We start from the raw sequence: 21,898 nt of genomic DNA on the forward strand, positions 1-21,898 counted from the left end.
ACTCACTGAACGAATCAATGAATGAATGAATGAGTCTTGTGCGTCACAGTTTCCAATGGGCTTTCACACGTGTGGAATCACATATGTTGTCACCCAGATACTTTCTGAACGTGGACTCAATGAGTAAAACCACCAGACATCCAGGAAATAAAAAATAGACTACCACCTAAGTTGATAAGAAAAAAATAGCTACAAAATGAGAGGATTTTTAAACAAATTACCTGATGGGTATTTTTAAGATGTGTTACTTCTGAGTTCTTTGCCATTAAGTCTCAGAATGCACTGAATAGAGCTTTGTTTGTTGCTTTTAAGGTTAGTAATTATAATGCTGGGAAACCAGGGCTGGCCCCCTGGGAGGAGCCAGCCCATCCGTGCAGTTTGGGCCCAGGCTCTGACTGGCTGGGACCACTGGCCGATTCCTTCTGGGCCAAGAGGGGCTCCACCATCAGATTCTGAGCCAGTGCCACCACCACCCTACCCCTCAACCCCTCCGAGGCTCCCCTGGACTTTGCTCTCTGCTGGCCCCAGCCTCTCTCACTGCTGTTTCTGCGCCAGGCTCCAGGCAGGCAGCCTGCAGGCGCATCTCCTCTGGAGCTCAGGTTCTCTTCCAGCTCCTGTGGTTGTGGCAAGATTTCCTTGTTTGTGGTTGTCAGACTGAAGTCCCTGTTTCCTTTCTGGCTGCCAACAAGGGGATGCACTCAGCTCCTGGGGTTCACCTACATCCCTTGCCATGTGGCCTCTTCCATCTTTACAGCCACAAAGGGAATGTCTGCCCATCTAATTCTTCTTGTGCTTTCAGGCTCCTGCTTCAGGAAGAGCCCAGTCCTTTTAAGGGCTTATCTGATGAGGTCTGGCCCACCCCAGATGATCCTCCTTGCTTAGAGTCAACTGAACCAGAACACAGCCCTATCACTGGACTGAGAATCCTGTCCCCACACCCGGGGATGCATTGGGAGTGTCTGGGGGCAGGAATCGTGGGGCCCTCTCAGAATTCTGCCTGCTTTCATGTGCCCTCTCTGTTCCCAGTGCGTACTCTGCTGATAAGACTTTTTATTCTCCCTGCTTACATTGAGGGTCCTTGAGGGCACTGGGGCAACTTATTCATCAGCCAATTAGGAGTCTTTTCATATTTAGTAAGCAGTACAATTGTATAGATTCATATAGCATAGTATGCAGTTATCTCAATCTGAGAAGTGAACATATTCCCCTCCAATACTGTTCCTCCAATGCTCACTCAGTCATGTCCACCTCTTTGTGACCCCCATGGACTGTAGCCCTCCAGGCTCCTCTGGGATTTCCCAGGCAAGAATACTGGAGTGGGTAGCCATTCCCTTCTCCAGGGGATCTCCCCGATCCAGGGATCAAACCTGTGTCTCTTGCATTTCCTGCATTGGCAGGCAGATTCTTTACCACCAGCACCACCTGGGAAACCCCCAATACTCTTCCTCCAATCTCATCCCAAATCCGAGGGAACTCAGACTTTGACCCAGCACATCTGAGAGAGAAAGGAGGATATCGCTAAGGGTGCCTGCTATGGCCACTTCACAGTCGGAAACTGAGTCTGAGACAAGGCTCCCAGGCCAGTGCTGTCTTCAGGATACCCTGCTGGTCCCCACTGGCAGTTTCTGTCAAGCTGCTGTGTCCACGACTTCCTAAAACACCTGATGACACGGAGTTTTCTTCACTGGGGGTTGGGTGGGAGATATTTTTTGAAATTCTTAATACAGAGGTGCATTTAAATGGATGTCAGATTAACGAATGCATCCTCTGAAATACAACTTCCTTTGAGTTTTCTTCTTTTGATTCTTTCTCCACTTGTGTTTTTATATCAAAGAGACTAAACCACTTTGCTGGACTTGAAGCTCTGCCTCTCCCAGGAGCTTTAATCATGTCTGGGCACAACTTTCCATTCAGGATGTAGGAGAGGATGAAAGATGAAGAGCAATATTGGCCTTGATGAGATTGAGTAGGATTTGCTCACGTCATGGCCTCTCCCTGGCCCTGCAGAAAGCAGTGCCCACACTCGGCTTGCCTTGGCCAGGCCCACGCTTTCCCTGCTTCTCTCTCCACAGACATCTGGGTTCAAAGAGGCAAGGCTAGAATACAAAGCATACAAGGCCTGGCTCTGCACTCACCTTCCTGCTTTATTACCAGCTCTGAGCGCAGGAGCTGGACTCAAATAGCTCTTCAATTAGTGCTTGTTCCGTGAATGCATAAATTAATACAGAGGATCTTGAAAATCTGATTGAAGAATCTTCATTGTCCATGAAAACCCTTTCGACTTGAGCCCACAGCACTGGAGACTGAGATTTCTACTGTGGGCAATTTGCCTACTCTAAGTAATTTGGGGCTTCCCTGGTGCCTTAGACGATAAAGAATCTGCCTGCAATGCAGGAAACCCAGGTTTGATCCCTGGGTGAGGAAGACCCCCTAGAGAAGAGAATGGCTACCCACTCCAGTATTCTTGCTGGAGAATCCCATGACAGGGGATCCTGGCAGGCTACGGTCCATGGGGTTGCAGAGAGTCTGACATGACTTAGCCACTAACACTAAGTAGGAGTCAGGTAGTTGAGGCTCCATGCCTGACACCTGCCCTACAGATCGCACACAGGTCCTTAAAGTATCAGACTCAGATGCTCCCTGCCTCTCTCTTCTTTAAAATGGGGTTATGGGACTTCCCTGGTGGTCCAGTGGTTAAGACTTCACCTTCCAATGCTGGGGGTATGGATTCAGTCCCTGGTCTGGGAGCTAAGAGCTCATATGCCTTGCAGCCACAAAAACAAAACATATAACAGAAACAATATTGTAGCAAATTCAATAAAGACATTTAAAATGGTCCATATTAAAAAAAATCTTTAAAAATAGAATAAAATAAAATGAGGTTACTGTGCAATTGCATTAAATTTCAATTCAAGGAAAGTTTGTGCTTACACTTGTTTTTTTTCATATATTCTTTCCCTGAGTGTCCATGATCAAACTGAGGCAAGCAGGGCTTTCCTCTGGTCTCAGTGGTAAAGAAGCCACCTGCCAGTGCAGGAGGCACTTGTACTATCCCTGGTCCGGGAAGATCCCAAATGCGCTGGAGCAAATAAGCCTGTGCACCACAACTACTCAGCCTGCACTCTAGAGCTTGAGAGCTGCAACTGCTGAAGCCCAAGAGCCCAAGAGCCCATGCTGTGCAAGAAGGGAAGCCACCACAATGAGAAGCCGGCTCACCACAACTAGAGAAAAACCCGTGCACAGCAACGAAGACCCAGCGCAGCCAACAATAAATAAACAACTTAAAAAAAGAAACTGAGGCAGAGAAAGTTAAGGCTGTTTCTCTTTGGATCTCAGAGCAGGTGTGTTGGATGTTAGGCTGGAATCCAGGTCTCGCCCTGGGTTGAGCGGGTGATCCTTCCTGTGATGATTCTCGCTCACCTGGAGAATGGGTGCCAGCATCACATCAGAAATTGACCACTCTTCCTATCTGCTGGACCCAAGAAGTTTTCCGATCTGGGTAGAGGTGTCCCAGAAAGCCTTTTTTTTTCTGTTTCCAGTACAGACAAGGCTTTCTCCTGCGAGGATGTATGAAAGTAGGTTTAAAAATAAAGAAGGAAACAGTGCAGAAAATCAGTGGAAGGCTGCTCTCCTGAAAGAGCTGAGGGCAGAGAGTGTGCTTTCTTGTCCGTGACTCATTCTCGCGGGTACTGAGCCCGCCCTGCCCAGTGTCAGAGGCTGGGGAAGCCAAAGGAAGCACTCCCAGTGGACCCCCCATCTGGGTTCCAGCCGCTGGGGTCCCCAGGAGCACCTGGAACCTCAGCATCAGCAGCATTTCTCCTTGTTTCTGGGCACCTCTGGTCAGGACTTAGCAAACAGTCTCCTAGCTAAGGGCCAGAGTGAGATCATGCTTGGGTTTTTGCAAAGCGGCACCAACCATTCTTTCTCGTTTCATTTATCTCTGTAACTGCCACGCAGAGGACAGGGAGCAGGTGGCCTGTGTGGAATAGGAAATGGCCAGCGGATGTCTCTGACAAACAGCACTTCCGAGGACCCTTCAATATGATATTTGAAAGGTCATCTTGAAATTGCAGCAGCCACCCAGGCAGCAGTGAGAACTTCCTCAGCCAGTCAGTGAGGCAGTTAGCTCATGACTTATAGAACGTACGTCCAGCTTGTTCCATCGGGGACCTGGTTCTCTGGGAAGGAGAGTTACTGCAAAATCAAGAAGGTGCTTAGAAAGAAGAAGGGCTGAGTGATGGCATCCCCAGAATTAGAAGCTCCTAGAACTTTCTAGAAAGAACAGCCCATTCGTCTAAGCCAGAGCCTTAGAATCTCAATGACTGCAGGCCATTGCTTGGTGGGTACTGTAGCCCCTGGGCTGGAGCCAGACAGACCTAGATCCAAAACCTAAGTTGGCCACTTACCACCTGCGATTCCTTTTCCTTGTCTGAAAACAGAGGATGATAACACTACTAGTGTAAGACTCTATTGTGAGGATTAAATGAAATCAAACAATATTGATTTCATAACTGGCTCAGGACTGGGCAGGAACTGAAGCTGTTGCTCTTGGCTACAGAGTCTTATGGTCCCGCCCAGGTTTATCAGAGTCTTTGAGCATCTTTTAAAATAAGATGGAGTGTGATTTTATTGGCATATGATTGCTCTACAATGCTGGGTTAGTTTCTGCTGTACAGCAAAGTGAATCAGTTCTACATATGTATATATTCCCTCTCTTTTAGATTTCCTTCCCATCTGGGTTAGAGCATTTTAATGTCTGCGAGCAAAATATCAGAAAAACTGTAGATGGAGTTCTACAGGATTCTAGGTGTTTCTTTAAAGTGCACCATACTGGTAAAGAACCCGCTAGCCAATGCAGGAGACCTGGGTTCAACTCCTGGGTCTGGAAAACCCCCTGGAGTAGGAAGTGGTAACCCACTCCAATATTCTTGCCTGGAAAATCCCCTGGACCGAGGAGCCTGGTGGGCTACAGTGCATAGGGTTAAAGAGTCGGACATGACAGAAGCAACTTAGCACTAGATATAGTCCAAAAATATTTTACAACCCTTTTGAAAGCCTTGGGGCATTAACATCGTGCCTGTCTCGATTTCTCACAGAGAAGGGAATTACTGTATCAGAATTTATAATGGCAAGTCTAAACAGCAATTTGTTATATTGGTAAGTGCTCAGACAGCCTGACTTCCCACTCAGACGGTTCGAGTGACCACAGGGTGAATCAGACACATGCTGCCTTTTCCTTTCTGTCTGCTGCTAAGATCTCATATGACAAGAAAGGAGATGCTGCTGCTGCTAAGTCACTTCAGTCATGTCCGACTCTGTGCGACCCCATAGAGAGCAGCCCATCAGACTCTCCTGCCCCTGGGATTCTCCAGGCAAGTACACTGGAGTGGGTTGCCATTTCCTTCTCCAATGCATGAAAGTGAAAAGTGAAATGAAAAGTGAAAGTGAAGTTGCTCAGTCGTGTCCGACCCTCAGTGACCCCATGGACTGCAGCCTACCACCAGGCTCCTCCGTCCGTGGGATTTTCCAGGCAAGAATACTGGAGTGGGTTGCCATTGCCTTCTCCGAAGAAAGGAGATAGGGAGGGATAAAAGAAAGAGCACAGGCTTTGGGCCCGACCGGCTGGAACCCAATATCAGCTCTTCCACCTGGATGTCACTTATCCTGTTTGGGACTCATGTTGTTCTTGCTGTTCAGTCGTTCAGTCATGTCCAACTGTTTGTGACCCCATGGACACAAAGCACACCAGGCTTCCCTGTCCTTCGCTCTATGGGACTATTGGGACTCACAGTTCTTAGTTGTTCATCCATTTATTCAGTAACTACTTTTTAAGTGCATAATACGTGCCAGGCTGTGCTCTGGGTACTTGGCATGTATCAGGGAACAAAACAGGCCCAAAATTGAGCCTGAGGCATGGGGAGCTCACATTCTAAAGGAGGGAGAGAGACTTAGAAATAAGCCTGATGCCTGAGTGGTGTTTCTATAACGGAGATTACAAGCTCTCAACAGGTTGTTGTGGTGATAACAAGTGACTGTACCTATCCAGCATGGAACACAGCAGGCATTTAATAAAGTGTTGCAATTACTCTTTAAAAAAAATTGCTCCCAGGGACTTCCCTGGTAGTCCAGGGGCTAAGACTCCTTGCTTCTAAAGCTAGGGACCCAGGTTCGATCCCTGGTCAGGGAACTAGATCCTGCATTAAGCAACTAAGACCCAGCATAGCCAAATAAATAGATATTAATAAAATAAAATAATTTCTCCCAGGTTTCTTTAAAGCTTTTAAACAGTAAGCATGAAGTTTGCATCTAGAATGTGTTCATTTATTTGTTCAGTAAATAACCATTGAGCTTCCATTGTATGGTAGAACCCGCACTAGGCGCCTGGAATAAAAACAAATATAGGATCCAGAAAAGAGGATCCCTGCCCTGAGCATTCCCCGGGCTGCCTCTGGTGCACATATTCTGGTCCAGTGTACAGTAGAGGGGAGCCCTTTGAGCGCACAAAGGCAGAGTGTCCTTGAAGTCTAGGGTTTCTGTGAATCCAAACAGTCTACTTCACTAAGGATGTCTTTTTAAAATTTTATTGAAGTATAGTTGATTTACAATGGAGTGCTAATTTCCTCTGTACAGCTCAGTTATATACATATATATTCAGTTATATAACTCAGTTATATACATATATATTCTTTTCCATTATGGTTTGTCACCAGATAGTGAATATATTTCCCTGTGCTACACAGTAGGACCTTGTTGTTTATCCATCCTATATATAAGTTTGCATCTGCTAATCCCAAACTCCCTCTCCACCCCTCTCTCGCCACCTCTCCTTGGCAACCACCCTGTTTTGTTTCAGATATGTTCATTTGTATCATATTTTAGATTTCACAGATAAGTGATATGGTATGGTATTTGTCATTCTCTTTATGACTTACTTTGCTTGGTATGATAATCTCTAGGTCCGTCCATGTTGCTGCAAATGGTATTACCCTCTGCAAAAGAGTATTCCACTCTTGACGGCTGAGTAATATTCCTGTGTGTGTGTGCGTGTGTGTGCGTGTATCACATCTTCTTTATTCATCTCTTGATGGACATTTGCGTTGTTTCTGTATCTTGCCTATTGTAAATAATGCTGCTTTGAGCATAGGGGTGCATGTACTTTTTTGAAGTTCTAGTTTTGTCTAGGTATATGCCCACGGGTGGGATTGCTGAATCGCATGACATCTCCTTCTTTAGTTTTTTGAGGAAACTCCATACTGTTTTTCATAGTGGCTGCAATTCACATTCTCACCAACAGCTTTGTAGAAGGGTTTCCTTTTCTCCACATCCTCTCCAGCATTTATTATTAATATCTATTGATTTTTTGGCAATGGCCATTCTGACTGGTGTTAGGTAGTACCTCTTTGTAGATTTGATTTGCATGTCTTTAACAATTAGCAACGTTGAGCATCTTTTCATTGCTTATTGGCCATCTGACAATGTCTTTTTAAATTCAATGCATCCCAGTCATGGCTGGCGATTCTAGGAATGCCATGAACCAGGATATGGAGATTGGGGTCACTCCCAGGGACCCTAAGAAGATTCCCAAACAGGCCCGAGATTACATCCCCATTGCCACCGACCGCACGCGCCTCCTGTCAGAGGGCAAGAAGCCGAGGCAGCGCTACATGGAGAAGAGCGGCAAGTGCAACGTCCATCACGGCAACGTCCAGGAGACCTACCGCTACCTGAGCGACCTCTTCACCACCCTGGTGGACCTCAAGTGGCGCTTCAACCTGCTTGTCTTCACCATGGTCTACACCATCACCTGGCTGTTCTTCGGGTTCATCTGGTGGCTCATTGCTTACATCCGGGGTGACCTGGACCATGTCGGGGACCGGGAGTGGATCCCTTGTGTAGAGAACCTCAGCGGCTTCGTGTCTGCCTTCCTGTTCTCCATCGAGACGGAGACCACCATCGGGTACGGCTTTCGGGTGATCACGGAGAAGTGTCCGGAGGGCATCGTCCTCCTGCTGGTCCAGGCCATCCTCGGCTCCATCGTCAACGCCTTCATGGTGGGGTGCATGTTCGTCAAGATCAGCCAGCCCAAGAAGAGAGCTGAGACCCTCATGTTTTCCAACAACGCCGTCATCTCACTTCGAGATGAGAAGCTCTGTCTCATGTTCCGGGTGGGCGACCTCCGCAACTCGCACATTGTGGAGGCCTCCATCCGCGCCAAGCTCATCAAGTCCCGGCAGACCAAGGAGGGCGAGTTCATCCCCCTGAACCAGACCGACATCAACGTGGGCTTCGACACGGGGGACGACCGCCTCTTCCTGGTTTCCCCGCTCATCATCTGTCACGAGATCAACGAGAAGAGCCCTTTCTGGGAGATGTCGAGGGCCCAGTTGACCCAGGAGGAGTTCGAGGTCGTGGTCATCCTGGAAGGGATGGTGGAGGCCACAGGTGAGCTTCCCCAGCTCCTTCTCCTCCCCAGCCCCTCCCCATCCCCTCCCCAGCCCTGGTGATCAGACCCCTGCTGATTCCAGAAGGTGCAGCCTGAAGGCGGCAGCTCAATCAGCCCCACCCCCCAAATGGTGATCTTCAGGATGGAATTACGAGAGCAGATAATGTGTGTCGGGACTTCCTGGTGGCTCCATGGCAAAGAACCCAATCCAGTGCAGGAGATGTGGGTTTGATCCCTGGGTTGGGAAGATCCCCTGGAAAAGGAAATGACAACCCATTCCAGTATTCTTGCCTGAAAAATCCCATGGACAGAGGAGCCTGGTGGTTTACAGTCCATGGGGTTGCAAAGAATCAGACACAACCAAGCGTGCGTGCACACACACACACACACACAAAATGTGTGTTGAACCCCCTCCCCCCCAATGTCTGGGCATGGTCTAGACTCTAAGTGCACAGTAACTCATTGAGTGAGATGGTTTTCCTTCAGGTACAGGTGTAGAAACAGAGACAGAGGTAAGCGCTCCTAAGTCACTGAACCAGGATGCAGGCCAAAGCCAGGTGACCCAAAGCCTGGTTTCCAACAGGCTACACCACCTGTCCTTCCCTCCCCAAAGGTGTCACCCAAAGGGGGTTCTGTGAGCACATGACTTTGAGAAACTGAGTTGAACAAAGGTGAACAGGCTTCTTACAGGAGGATGTGCAGGTCTTTACATGTGAATCGCCACCTGAGGCAAGGACAGGGTGAGTCCCAAAGTCACAGAATCCTCTTCTGGGAGAGACTCCCAAGTCCCACACCCTTAGGCCCCTATGGGGCAGGCTGTCCCTCAGCTTCCCTGTGGAAGTGGCTCTGTGAACACGGGTGTGTGCAAAAGACAGTGCATCACACTCACACGTGTCCGGCCAGCACCTCCCTGCCCAGCGACTGACTCATGGCAGCTGAGCACTTCCCGCCTCCCAGCTCTGTGTGGGGCTCAGGGAAGCCAAGGCCTGGGGGAGCCCATATCCCCACCACACTCTCTGGGCAAGGGAGCCCCACTAACTGTGGGCCCTCCTCTGCTTCCCCCTTCTTCCTGCCCTCCTTTCTCACTCACAGAGGCATCTGAGCACCTGGCCTGGCCCTAAGGATGACTCATAGAAAACTCACTGGAGCTGAGAATATATATGTTTTTCTAATCTGGCAACAGCACTGGAGGGCTGGCTTCGACCCTGTTTCACAGATGTGGAAGCTGCTTCATGCAGACAGGAGGGTCTATTGTATTTGGGGCTGTCACTCAGGCATCTAGAGTTTGTCAGCCACACCACACTGCCCCCTATAAGGTTGGGGGCCTTGCGTAAAGGTGGCCAAACAAGCCTTCCTGGCCTCTCGGGGGGCTGGGTGGGCAGCTCAGATGGGGCAGCCACAGACAGACCTTCCTGAGTGGAGCAAAACCTCTGGGGTGTGAACAGGCTCCAGGGACCCAGGCAAGGGGAGCTGCTCAACCATCTGCCGGGGACCCAGGCTGGCCAGGCGGCATATGGTGGCAGCCAGGGAACCCCTGGGACAGGACGGGGGGTGGACTCTCCTCCCACCGCTGGGAGCTTGCAGGTCACGCCATCCTTGGAGCCAGGGTCAGACCAGAACATGGGCTGAGATTCTGGAAAAGAGCTCCATTGCGAGGCCACAAAGGTCAGCTCGGGAATGTGGGGAAGGTAGGAAAGCAGTGCCTTACCATGCTTCTCCTCTCCGCCGGCCCGTCACTGCCACTCACTGACCTCTCCCAGCGTGGCTCCTCAGAGTCAGGTCCCTCGGTTGACCTGCCCTATCTGGTTGCCCTCCTCTCTTCCCATGGCCTGGGTTACTCTAGTTCTGCAGGGAGGAAAGAGAGGGAGACTGCCACCCACATGGGCTCTGATCTCAGCCACTTTAGGAGCTTGGTTGCCACATTCATGGAACCAAGCACAGGCTATGCGTTCAGGCCGAGGTTTGACCGGCGCAGCTCTGTGCAGCCTGCACGTGTGAGTTTGGGCAGGTTGCTCAACTCAACAGCAGGATGAAGATAACAAACCTCAGAGGCTCACAAGGGAAGGGGTTAAATGATGAAACAGAGGGGTGTATGTGAAGCACAATGCCTGCCACCCAGAGCGGCTTCTGTCCTTTCCAAATGCATTGCAAGCTGACTGCCAGGCACACTGGTGGGTTTCCAGTCATAGAAAAGCCCCCTTCTAAGAGGTGGGATGGAAGAAGGGCAGGAAGACCCCAGGGGGCTTGGTCCAAAGCGCCCACGGAGTCCAGTCTCGCTGTGTTTCCTGAATTCCTCAAGCCTGCAGATCTTTGGCTTGTGTCTGCACTGGTCAGTGCCCAGCATCGGTTTCTACACCTCTGCTGAGCTGGGGGTTGTCCAAGGACCGAGGGAAGACATCTGGAGCAGGCGGGACCCCGCGAGCCAAGAGCACGTGGGGTCCACTGGGGTTACCTGGCGGTCTGTGGGTCTGGGGTGCATGAGACCCCTGCCAGAGAACACTTAAACTGGGGAGAGGGGGTGCTGAGCAGACATTTCCTTCAGTTTTCAAAGAGCACAAGCCAGGACCTTCCTCAGCCGAAAGATTAAATATCAGAAAACTGCTTCCCTGTGACCCTGAGGACAGAGGCGTCCTCATCCATAAACAAAGCTGTCCTCTCTGGAGAGAAAGCAGCACCTAAAAATAACATAGGCAAGCCAGGGCTGAGCCGACAGGGAATGGGGGCATTGGAGCATGCTCCAACCAAGGAGCCATGCTGTGTGTGTGTGTGTGTGCACACATCCGTGGGGGGCGGTGTGTGTACACACGTGTAGGCTTTTGCCCGTATGGATCCACCCCAAACAACCCCGTGTATTCTAAATGCCTGTCAGCTTCTCTGGGTTGAGCCACTCTGAATTTATCTTTGTTCAAACTTTCCTCATCTTTTCTTATCTCGGTCTTCTAGAACTTAATGCATGTTCAGGAACCATGTCCATTCCTGAATTATTCACTCCCGTCTCTAGGAACCTACTCCACAATCTTGCATTGTTAATTTCTAATTTTCTGCCTCCATCACACCTTGAGCTCTTTAGGGCAAGAGTTGTATCTTATTCAGCTTTATGTCTCCATGGTGCTTAGCACAAAGCTGATATTCAACATATGCTTGATGAATGATTGGGTGGATAATTGGGTGGGTGGATTGATGGATCAGTGATGAATGAATGGATGGGTGGATGAATGGATGGATAATGAAAGATGATGGATGGATGGATGGTTGGATGAATGGATAGATGATGGATAGATGCACAGATGGACAGATGGATGAAAGATGTTGAATGGATGGATAGAAGGATGATGAATGATGGGCTGATGGATGGATAATGGATGGAAGGCTGTGGCCACTCCTAATACATGTGCCCTCTGTGCACCCAGGCATGACTTGCCAAGCACGGAGCTCCTACATGGATACCGAGGTGCTCTGGGGCCACCGGTTCACACCAGTCCTCACCTTGGAAAAGGGCTTCTATGAGGTGGACTACAACACCTTCCACGACACCTATGAAACCAACACGCCCAGCTGCTGTGCCAAGGAACTGGCAGAAATGAAGCGGGAAGGCCGGCTCCTGCAGTACCACCCCAGCCCCCCACTGCCAGGGGGTTGCGTTGGAGCAGAGCTGGGTGCAGAGGCGGAGCAGGAAGGAGAGGAAGAGCCTGAGGGTCTGAGTGGGTCCCAGGAGACCAAGGACTCTGCGTGAGGACGGCACTCTCCCCGTGACCTCCCCACATTCCCCTCTGTGCTCCCTTCTCACGAGCACAGAGGCTGCGGGGCTGGGGTCGAAGGGCTGAGTGGGCTGGGTTGTGTGAATGTGCTGAGTGTGCTGTTTTGGGGGTGGGGGTAGCCAGGAGCCTTTAAGGCTCTGTAGGGAGGAGTAGTAACCGAGTCTTGGCACCTCCCAGCCCAGGATCTACTGGAGCAGGTGGCTTCCAGCTGGTCCCCATGGCAGTGCTGTCTCTCCTCCCTGGCCTCTGTCACACGGGCTAAGGGCCAGACCAGGAGGGCTTGTCTCACAGTGCAACATCCAGGTGACCTCTGTCCTCACACCTCTCTCTGCCAACTGGCCCAGATCACCTTCCTCTTGGGGTTTCACAGACCAAGCGGCAGCCCCCTCCCGCCGAGGGCTGACACCTAGAGAAGGCTGCTGCCCCCTTCCCCTCATTCCAGCCATCGTGGAGCCTGTTGTGGATTCAGGGTGGGAGACTCTCCAATCTGGAGGCTCCAATCCTTGGTTCCCAGGGGAGCTCACAGACCTCAGTGGTTCGGGTCACATAGAATTCCTTGCAAATCTGCCACCAGTGACCACTCAGAGCGCTAAGGCCCTCACCGCTGGATCTCAGCATTACCTGTGAAGTCTGTGCTTTCCCCGCTGTGTTCTGCGGGACCGATGTAGCCTGCAGACCACTGCTCTCCTTAGGGTGATGTTTAGTCGGGGGTCACTTCCTGGCCGCCCCAGCCATACCGTGCCTGCACCTCCCACCAAAGAGAGAACCCCAGCAGCTGGACCTGTGCTAGAACATCTGGCCCCAAGAATCTCAAAGTGCTTCTCACCTTCACTGTGGTTTCCCGCATAGTCTCGGAGCCTGTGGTGTGATCCATCCAGGGAGAATGCTGTGGCCAGAGGGCAAGATGAGCCAGTCGGTGCTGAAGCAGGGAGGGGGAGGGAAGACACACAGAGAAAGGCAAACAAAACCTGAATTTTAAAATGAGCAGTGGCACCAGCTGTCACCAAGATCGCTGACTTCAAGCTTTGCTACCAGGTGAAGCAGGGACGTGAAGCCCAGGGAGAAGTGCCTGCAGGGCTGGGGCCACCTTCCAGCCGAGGTGGGGGACTCTGAGCTGATGCTGCTGCCCTGGGTCTCCTCTCCGACAGGTGGGGGTCTAATGAGGTGGCTGGGCTGGGAGGGCAGGAAGGATGGCCAGAAAAGGGGGGTGGGTGCCATCCCCACCTTGCAAACGCGGAGAATCAGAGAAGGGGTGAACATTAAGAGAGCGCTGAATGGAGAAGAGTCTTAAAAACAGCAAGGCATGAGACTTCCCTAATGGCCCAGTGGTTAGGACTCTGCGCTTTCACTGCTGAGGGCTGGATCCCTCTTGGTGGGGAACTAGAATCCCGCAGGCCAAGTGGTGCTGCCAAAAAAACCAACAATGGCAGAAGGCTTTCCCTTTCAGCCAGGAGGCGCAGGAAGAGGACGGACAGACGCTGCAGCTGTCATGGTGATGGGGCACATCTGGTGTGTGGAGGTTGACAGGCTTCCAGTCAGCTGACGTAGACCTGGAGAGATGTCAGAAGTTCCGGCCACAGAACTGTGGAGGCCTCCCCACCACCATGGCAGAGCTCTCGGCTGACCTTTGGAAAGGGAAGCTTCTTTCTGCCCCGGGTGCAAAGCACCTCCCCAGGGAGTAAGAGTAGGAAGTTAAGGCTGAGCCAGGGGGACTGGCTTTGGATCGCAGGCTGGGTTTTCCAGGTGCTGGGGCTGCAAAGAAGAGGAGGCAGGCGGCCACACTCAGGGGAGGGGACCCAGTTCTCAGGCAAGGGGCTGGATCTGGAGAGGGGGCGCCAGGAAGCAGGGAGGAGCAGGGTGTTCCTACAGGCTGGCCCTGAGTCCTGACTCCAGGCAGGCATCCCTTTGTAATGAAGCAGGTCGTGAAGGGAACCAGGAATGGGCTGGAATCCTGTCCTCCAGGGAAAGGAGAGCAGGCAGCCTGGCACACTAAGATTAGATGCATTGGGGTCTTGAGCTATAGCTGGAACTGTGAAGTGCCTGCCCATCCTCAGCCCACCAGATCCAAGGCTTGCACTGCAGGACTGTTTTGTTTCCCTCCCCTCCACGCCACCAGATCTAAATGCTGCCTTCGTCAAAACCCATCAGTGCCTGCAGGTTTAGAGCGCTCAGTGAGGCAGGTTAGCAAGGATGGGAAAACCACAGGAGAAGCAGGCCTTGCAGCCGGGCTGGGTCCGGGCTATTTCACACCTGCCTGCACCTAGCAACCCCAGGTGGCCACATGAGTCACTCCCCTGTGTCCTAGCTCTGTGGTAGCCCCCACAAATCCAGGCCACATCATGTTTCAGCCAACTGCAGACATGGTGGAGCCTCAGAAAAGAAGAGATCAGCACCATCCTCTTGAAAAGTCCCCAGAGGGGCCAGAGCCCCCTGCACTGGTATGAATCGGGTAGCAATCCCACTGTGCACCTTAGCTGCTGTTTCTCAAGAAAATTCAAAGGCAAGAAGTCTGCCTTTTGTATCCCTAGGCAATCCTTCTTGGTGACCAACTGATCAAACTAAAGTCTGAAACACTCCACAAGTCATTTTCTGATAGTTCTTCTATTAACAAAAACTCACTCAATGTAGAGTCTGATGAAGGTTGGAACCTCAGTGGATCACTTTAAAAATACTGAATCTACCCACAAGCCACCTATGAGTCCCAGCCCTTAGCCACACGGTTCTTAGCCCACATATCACCTCTGATGGGTCACAGAGAGGTGAGCCAGGCTGGCTGCGAGGTGGCTACTCACAAGCCTCAGCATTTCCAAAATCCCAAAGAACATTCTCATCGGTCAGACCCTAAAGCCTTGGGAGCTAACTTCCTGCTTCAACTTCTGTGTGCTCTGGAACCGTCCCCTGTAAGGGTGAAGCCTCCAGGAGCTCAAAAGAAGATAAGTCCCCTCCACTCATCCTTGCAGCATCCATCCGACACCTGCTAGGTCTCCATGGCCTTGCCCAAAGACGCCCGTTCCCAGGTCAGGTTGAACAAGCTTTGCCCATGACTCTACCCTCCAGACACCACCCTCCCTGTGCAGTCAGCCCACTTCCTGTCATTTCCTTCTGCTGGTCGAGGTCCTAGCTGCAGCAGCTGGCCTTGACGGAGGAGAAGGAGCCCTCATCCATCTGGAGAGAGCTCTGCTGCTTGTGATCAGTAATAGCCAGCACCTTCTGTCACACTCTGGCCCCATGCCTGCCTTCCATACAGGCCTCAGCCCTGGGTCTTCCGAGTGTTGAAAGCCACAGACACTTGAAATTTCTGTATTGAAGTTGCCCCAAACTAAAACAACTCCCCCTCCCTCTTAAGTTGCCTGCTGTCACCTAAAAATATGCCCTGAACACATCTTTGAGCAAACACCCTTTACTGTGCACCGGCTTTGTGCCCGTGGGTTAGGTCCTTGCCTGGAAGATGGTGTGTGATTCTCAAAAGCCTGCTGAGAAACGCTTAGGAACCCATTGCTGCCAAAGAGATAACTGAGGTTCAGAGATGTTAATTCCGTTGCTCAAGGCCATAGATAGTCTAAGGACCATGGGGCCCAGAGCAGAGCCTCCCAAACACAGACGGGCCATCATCCTCCATAAACCCCTGCCCCCAGGGCAGCTCCCGAGCTCCCTGGAAGGAAGGAAGGAAGACAGCCCCACCTCTCCTGGCCGCCCCTGTGTGCTGTGCTGTGGACATCAGCTTCCATCCACCAGCAATGTTCTCCCACGGCAGGACAATTGGGAAACACCTTTTTCTGATTCTTAGGGAATTAATGAGCTGTGAAAAGAGATTAGATGGGGAATTATTGCTTTGGGGAAGAAGCCACTTATACTGCTCAACTTGGTTTTTGCTAAACACATCTCCTTAAACTCCTATGTCAAATCTCTTTCTCCCTGTGTAAGACTTGTCAATCTTCTCATTAAAAAGAACAGCATTGCACTGCTGAAAATTCATCCAATAAAGTGGATTTGATCTTACAAAACTCTTCCTCATTTTAAGTAGATAGCCATTGGTTGGTGTTCAATTCACTGCCAGTTTAAGCAAACTTGTCCTTCCTGTTTTCAGTAGTGCGTGCACTGCCATGGCCGACCCTTTGAGCCAACTCTTTGGACTGTAGCCCTCCAGGCTCCTCTGTTCATGGGATACTCCAGGCAAGAATACTAGAATGTGTTGCCATTTTCCTCCTCCAGAGGATCTTCCTGACCCAGGGATCAAACCCACATCTTCTGTGTCTCCTGCATTTCAGGTGGATTCTTTACCTGCTGAGCCATCAGGGAAGCCCCTAGAAACACTGTGTGCATGTCAAGTTGCTTCAATCGTGTCCTACTCTTTGCAACCCTATGGGCCCTGGCCCACCAGGTTTCTCTGTCCATGGGATTCTCTAGGCCAGAATACTGGAATGGGTTGCCATGCCCTTCTCCAGGGGTATCAGTATCTTAATTGCAGTGGAGGTGATAGTCTGGGCAAGGTGGGGAGGAGGAGACAGGAATCAGGGCCCCACCTCCAGACACAGAGCAGGGCGAGGTCGCCATCACCCAGAGCATGCAAGCTATGTGCCTTCTCCTATTAGATCATTCATTCCATCCCCCACATCATTCTCACACATGTTTTTACATTAAATATTCAGACTACACTACCTAAATAATGAGTGTCTAAAAGAAATCCCATGGATACAGAGGAGCCTGGCAGCCTACAGTCCATGAAAGTCATACACGACTTAGCAACTAAGCAACAATGTGAAGTATCGACCTTAGAGAGTCCCTGCACTGACTGCATTCATGGCATTAATTAGCACAGATTGATACCACTGAATGATGGGGGAAGGACGGGGGAAGCTGGGATGTGTCTTATGGGCAAAGGACTTCAGGATTTTCAAGGGAAGGAAACAGTTTCTGCTGAGGATGTCATTAGAGGATTTAGAATTGCCTTCTCTTCTGCTCCAGTCCCCTGGATGGCAGCTGAACAGCTCAGATCTACAAAGGAGGTTAACAAAAAGATTCCTCACTTAAACCATTCCAAAAGGATAAAACCGCTCTCTGGGGCTTTGATTTAAGACAAGAAAGTTGTGGGAGCCAGGGCAACCCTGATGTGTAGAGGCATCTCGCTGGTCTGACTCTGTGGCCCGCCTGTGGTGATCAGGCATGACTTAGGCTGGTCCAGCTGCTCTGACAAACATACCACGGACCGGGTGGCTTAAACAACAGACATTTATTTCTCACAGTTTTGTAGTCTGGGGAGTCCAAGATCAAGGCTCCAGGAGATGTGGTGTCTGGTGAGAGGCTGCTTCCTGGTTCACAGACAGCTGTGTTCTCACTATATCTTCTCATGGAAGGGGCGAGGGTGCTCCTCAGGGTCTCTTTGATAAGAGCATTTGTGTCATTACTGAGGGTTTCACCCTCATGACCTGTTGTTCAGTCGCCCATTCGTGTCCAACTCTGTGAGCCCATGGACTGCAGCAGGCCAGGCCTCCCTGTCCCTCACCATCTCCTGAAGTCTGTCCAAGTTCATGTCCATTGCATCTGTGATGCTATCCAGCCATCTCATCCTCTGTTTCCCTCTTCTTCTGCTCTCAAGCTTCCCCAGCATCAGGGTCTTTTCCAATGATTCAGATGACCAAAACACTGGAGCTTCAGCTTCAGCATCCATCCTTCCAATGAGTATTCAGTGTTGATTTCCCTTAGGATTGACTGGTTTTATCTCTTTGCTGTCCAAGAGACTCTCAGGAGTCTTCTCCAGCATCACAGTTCAAAGGCATCGATTCTATGGTGCTCTGCTTCTTTACGGACCCTCATGACCTAGTCAGCTCCAAAGGCCCTACTTCCTAGCACCATCACATTAAGGGTTAGGATTGCAACATATGAATCTGGAGTGGACACAAATATTCAGTTTGTAACAAAGCACAAGCAGATTAGTGCGTGTGACCGAGACAAAAGCAAGTGCAGGGCCTCTAAATTAACCCTGGGTAAAAGCACCCGGTGAGACTGAGGCTGAGACGGCCTTGTGGTGATGGTGTGACATAAAACACACACACAAAAGTCAGGAAGTCCTGGGAACCATTGGCTGTTGGCCTGTGGGGATATCTCTTCACTGGGGATCGTACTGTAAATATTGTTCGCATCAGAAGGGAAACTGCAGGACTCCCCTGGTGGCTCAGTGGATAAGAATCTGCCTGCCAATGCAGGGGATGCAGGTTTGATCCCTGGCCCGGGATGATTCCACATGCCCAAAATCCCTAGAACCTGTGCTCCACAAGAAAAGAAGCCGCCATGATGAGAAGCCAACGCATCGCAGCAAGAGAGCAGCCCCCACTCACCGCAAGTAGAGAAAACCCTGAGCAAAAGCAGCAAAGACCCAGCACAACCCAAAATAAATAATTTAAAAACTCCAAGTCAGGTGGGGCAAGAACCTTCAGTAGACACATTTGCCACTCACAGCTTGGATTACAATTTGGGGAAGGAGGACTACACACCCGTTTCTAGTAAAAAGCAAAAATCTGAACATTATGCTCCAAAAACTCACCTTTGTTTAGAAGGTTCAGGCTTTGCTTGTACCAGTCAGAGCAGCAGTGTGAGATGTGTGCCCGCGCATCCCTTTAGTCCCTTAGGCCAGCCATAAAGGGTTCTGGGTTCCTGACGGCAGATCAGTGTCAAGAAAGGAGTTTCAGAAACAGAAACATTTTTCTCTAAGGAACTGAGAGAAAAGACTTTTTCTTTTAGGAACTATTTCACTTTCACTGAGAAGCTGCTGGTATAATAACCTGGATTCCCTTAGAGGAGACAAACATCGGAAATCTCAAGGGAGGAATTAATGAGGGTTGGGTACACGGTACTTGGAGCATCACTGGTCTATCCAGTGCAACAGTGTAAGTGGAGAAATCCAGGGATGATGGGTGAGGCTGCTGGTCGTAAGAACGTGGTTGATAAGTACATGCATTAAGGATCCCTTTGCACGCACACTCCAAATGTCGTGTTCACATTCCAAATCTCCTCTTAAATAACCATGCCCATGGATCATGTGGCATTTCTATTTTTAGTTTTCAAAGGCACTTCCACAGCCATTCTCCATAGTGGCTCTACCAATTTACATTTGCACCAACAGTGTAGGAGGGTCCCCTTTTCTCCACACCGTCACCAACATTTGTTTGTAGATTATTTTTTCACATCTTTTTTTTTTTGGCTGCCGTGCTCCATGGCTTATGGGATCTCAGTTCCCTGACCAGGGATTGAACCCAGGGCCACAGCAGTGAAAGTGTCAAATCCTAACCACTAGATCACTTGTTGGTAGACTTTTTGGTCATTCTGACCAGTGAAGTGATACTTCGTTGTAGTTTTGATTTGCATTTTTCTAATAATTAGCCATGTTGAGCATCTTTTGGCATTTACACACTACTATATGCAAAATACGGCTTCCTTGGTAGCTCAGTTGGCAAAGAATCTCCCTGCAGTGCAGGAGACCTGGATTGGATCCCTGGGTTGGGAATATCTCCTGGCGAAGGAAATGGCAAACCACTCCAGCATCCTTGCCTGGAAAATCCCATGGACAGAGGACCCTGGTGAGCTGTAGTCCATGGGGTCGCAAAGAGTCGGGCATGACTGAGTGAGTAACAATACATATATAAAAATAGAGAGCTAATAAGGATCTACTGTATAGCACAGGGAACTCTGCTCAATGCTCTGTAATGACCTAAATGGGAAAAGAATCTGAAAGAGTGGAGATGTAGATATGTATAACTGATTCACTTTGCTGTACGCTTGAAACTAACACCACATTGTAGATCAACTCTATGCCAATAATTTTTTTTTAAAAAAAGGAAAGTTAAAAAAAATTTAAAACTAAAAAGTATTAACCCCACTCACAGATGCAGTCAGCCCTGTGTGATGTGACCCTTCTCAGCAGTGACCGCTTTTTCTCCTAAGCTGAGGAGGCAATCAGCCGTGGTCATTTAGGAATTCACCCACCATCTGTCTGCTCACAGAGGAAGAGTCCAGCTGGGTCTGGCCCACAGAGACAGATGGGAACCAGGGGAAGGATGTTTGCTGAACGCAGATGTACCTGATGGGCAGAAACCGCTGCTTACCTGCCTGCGGCTCCCATTCAGGGACAGCGCGGGTTCAGCCTCCTTCTCTTCAGGGTAAGTGCCAGATGAGAACTCTGCCTTGCGGACATGCCCTACCTTCAGGGGTCCCAGTGGCCTTTCCACTAGGAAAGAAGAGAATCCCGTGGAGGAGCTGTTCTTCTCCACAAGCCTCCCAGAGTACCAGTGGGTCCACAAGAGCAGGAAAATCTGGACCCAGGTCCATCCTGACCACTCCCTCCAGGCTCCTTGGAGGTGTGCTAGGCATTCCAACACCATCTCATCGGTTAGAGGTTAAAAACTATGCATCAGGGCTTCTCTGGTGGCTCAGTGGTAAAGAATCCTCCTGCCAATGCCAGACACACACGTTTGATCCCTGGTCCAGGGTTAGATCCCACATGCCGAGGGACTGAAGGAGGAAACAGACAGAGCTGGACTCCATTTTAGGCCAGGCTGTGAACATTAGGCTACACGCATGGTCATCCTCCCAATGGACTCTGAATTTTGTGCCCAGTGTCTACAGAAATGGCATATCAATGGAAAACCAGACCCCCCAGATAAAAGAGCCTCAGGACTTGTACTTGGACTCTCTGTCGCCTAAAAGAATATGCTAATTACCTCTGTAACAGAACAAAGTCATAAATTCCATTATGTTTATCGGGATATGACCACAGGCCTATTGATAAATGTCCACTGTTTAACCATCTAGGCTTATGACACATGAATCATGGGTTAACTTTGGTCGTATTTCTCTTTTACCTTGTCCAGACTAGTTTCAAGGAATTTGGGGAGGTGGGTTTGAGCACGTACACTTAGGGTATATAAAAGGTTTTCACAAAAACTGGTTGGGGTCCTTGGCTAAGAGGAGACTCTGCCTCGGGCCCACCGGTGTAATAAACCGCACTCCATCATCTGCATTGTCTTTCTGAGTGAGTTTGTTTCCCGGAACGTGGCTACCGCAAGACAACTAAGCCCAGCCCATGCACTACAACCACTGAGCCCACCCCTAGAGCCCTTGGCCCGCAACAAGAGGAGCACCACAGCTAGAGAGTTAGCCCTGCTCCTCTCAACTACAGAAAGCTCGCGCGCAGCATCGAAGACCCAGCACAGCCAAACATAAAAAAACAAATAAATAATTTTTGAAAAAAGAGAACATGAAGAAAGTCGTCCTCCTGCATGGCCCTGTCCTTGAGCTCTTCCCATTCATCTCACGCACACAGCAGGCTCTCTTCTCTGCAACATTTGCAGGTAGCATCCGAAAGGGAAAACTTGCCTCTTTTCAAAGCCTTTAAAGTTTCCACTTTAAAGAAGGAAATTTCACTCCGTAAAGGGCTGCTCGCGTGCATGAAATGCGTGCAACACCTCAGAAACTGGCATGTGTGACGCCCACAGAAACCTGGCTCTCACTCTCTCCAGATCCCTCCCCTCTGCAGGCTCTCCTTCCCCAGTTTCAAACCTGAATACAGAGACGCCCACCCTCTGCCCACCCTCCCCACCCCCTTCCATAGTTGCTCCCTAGATTTGTTTCTCTAAAGGCTCCTCCAAGGATATTAGGCCCCAGGTTAAACTTACTTCCTTCTCTGCCTATGATGATTCCGATA

The 21,898-nt window shown here is 50.1% G+C and overlaps 1 protein-coding gene across 1 annotated transcript in view; it reads left to right on the forward strand.

Annotated features, from left to right (window-relative positions):
* KCNJ5 (potassium inwardly rectifying channel subfamily J member 5) overlaps positions 1–21,208 on the forward strand; it is a 33,297-nt gene extending 12,089 nt beyond the window's left edge. Inside the window, exons 2-3 of the mRNA XM_019954514.2 lie at positions 7,504–8,442; positions 11,854–21,208. Of these exons, the coding sequence (XP_019810073.1) occupies positions 7,506–8,442; positions 11,854–12,176 (1,260 nt within the window). The 5' untranslated portion in view covers positions 7,504–7,505 and the 3' untranslated portion in view covers positions 12,177–21,208. The remainder of the gene's footprint in view (positions 1–7,503; positions 8,443–11,853) is intronic.
* The last annotated feature ends 690 nt before the right edge of the window (positions 21,209–21,898 follow it).

This window comes from Bos indicus, chromosome 29 (assembly GCF_029378745.1).
Source record: "Bos indicus isolate NIAB-ARS_2022 breed Sahiwal x Tharparkar chromosome 29, NIAB-ARS_B.indTharparkar_mat_pri_1.0, whole genome shotgun sequence".
In the NCBI taxonomy this organism is placed as follows: Eukaryota; Metazoa; Chordata; class Mammalia; order Artiodactyla; family Bovidae; genus Bos; species Bos indicus.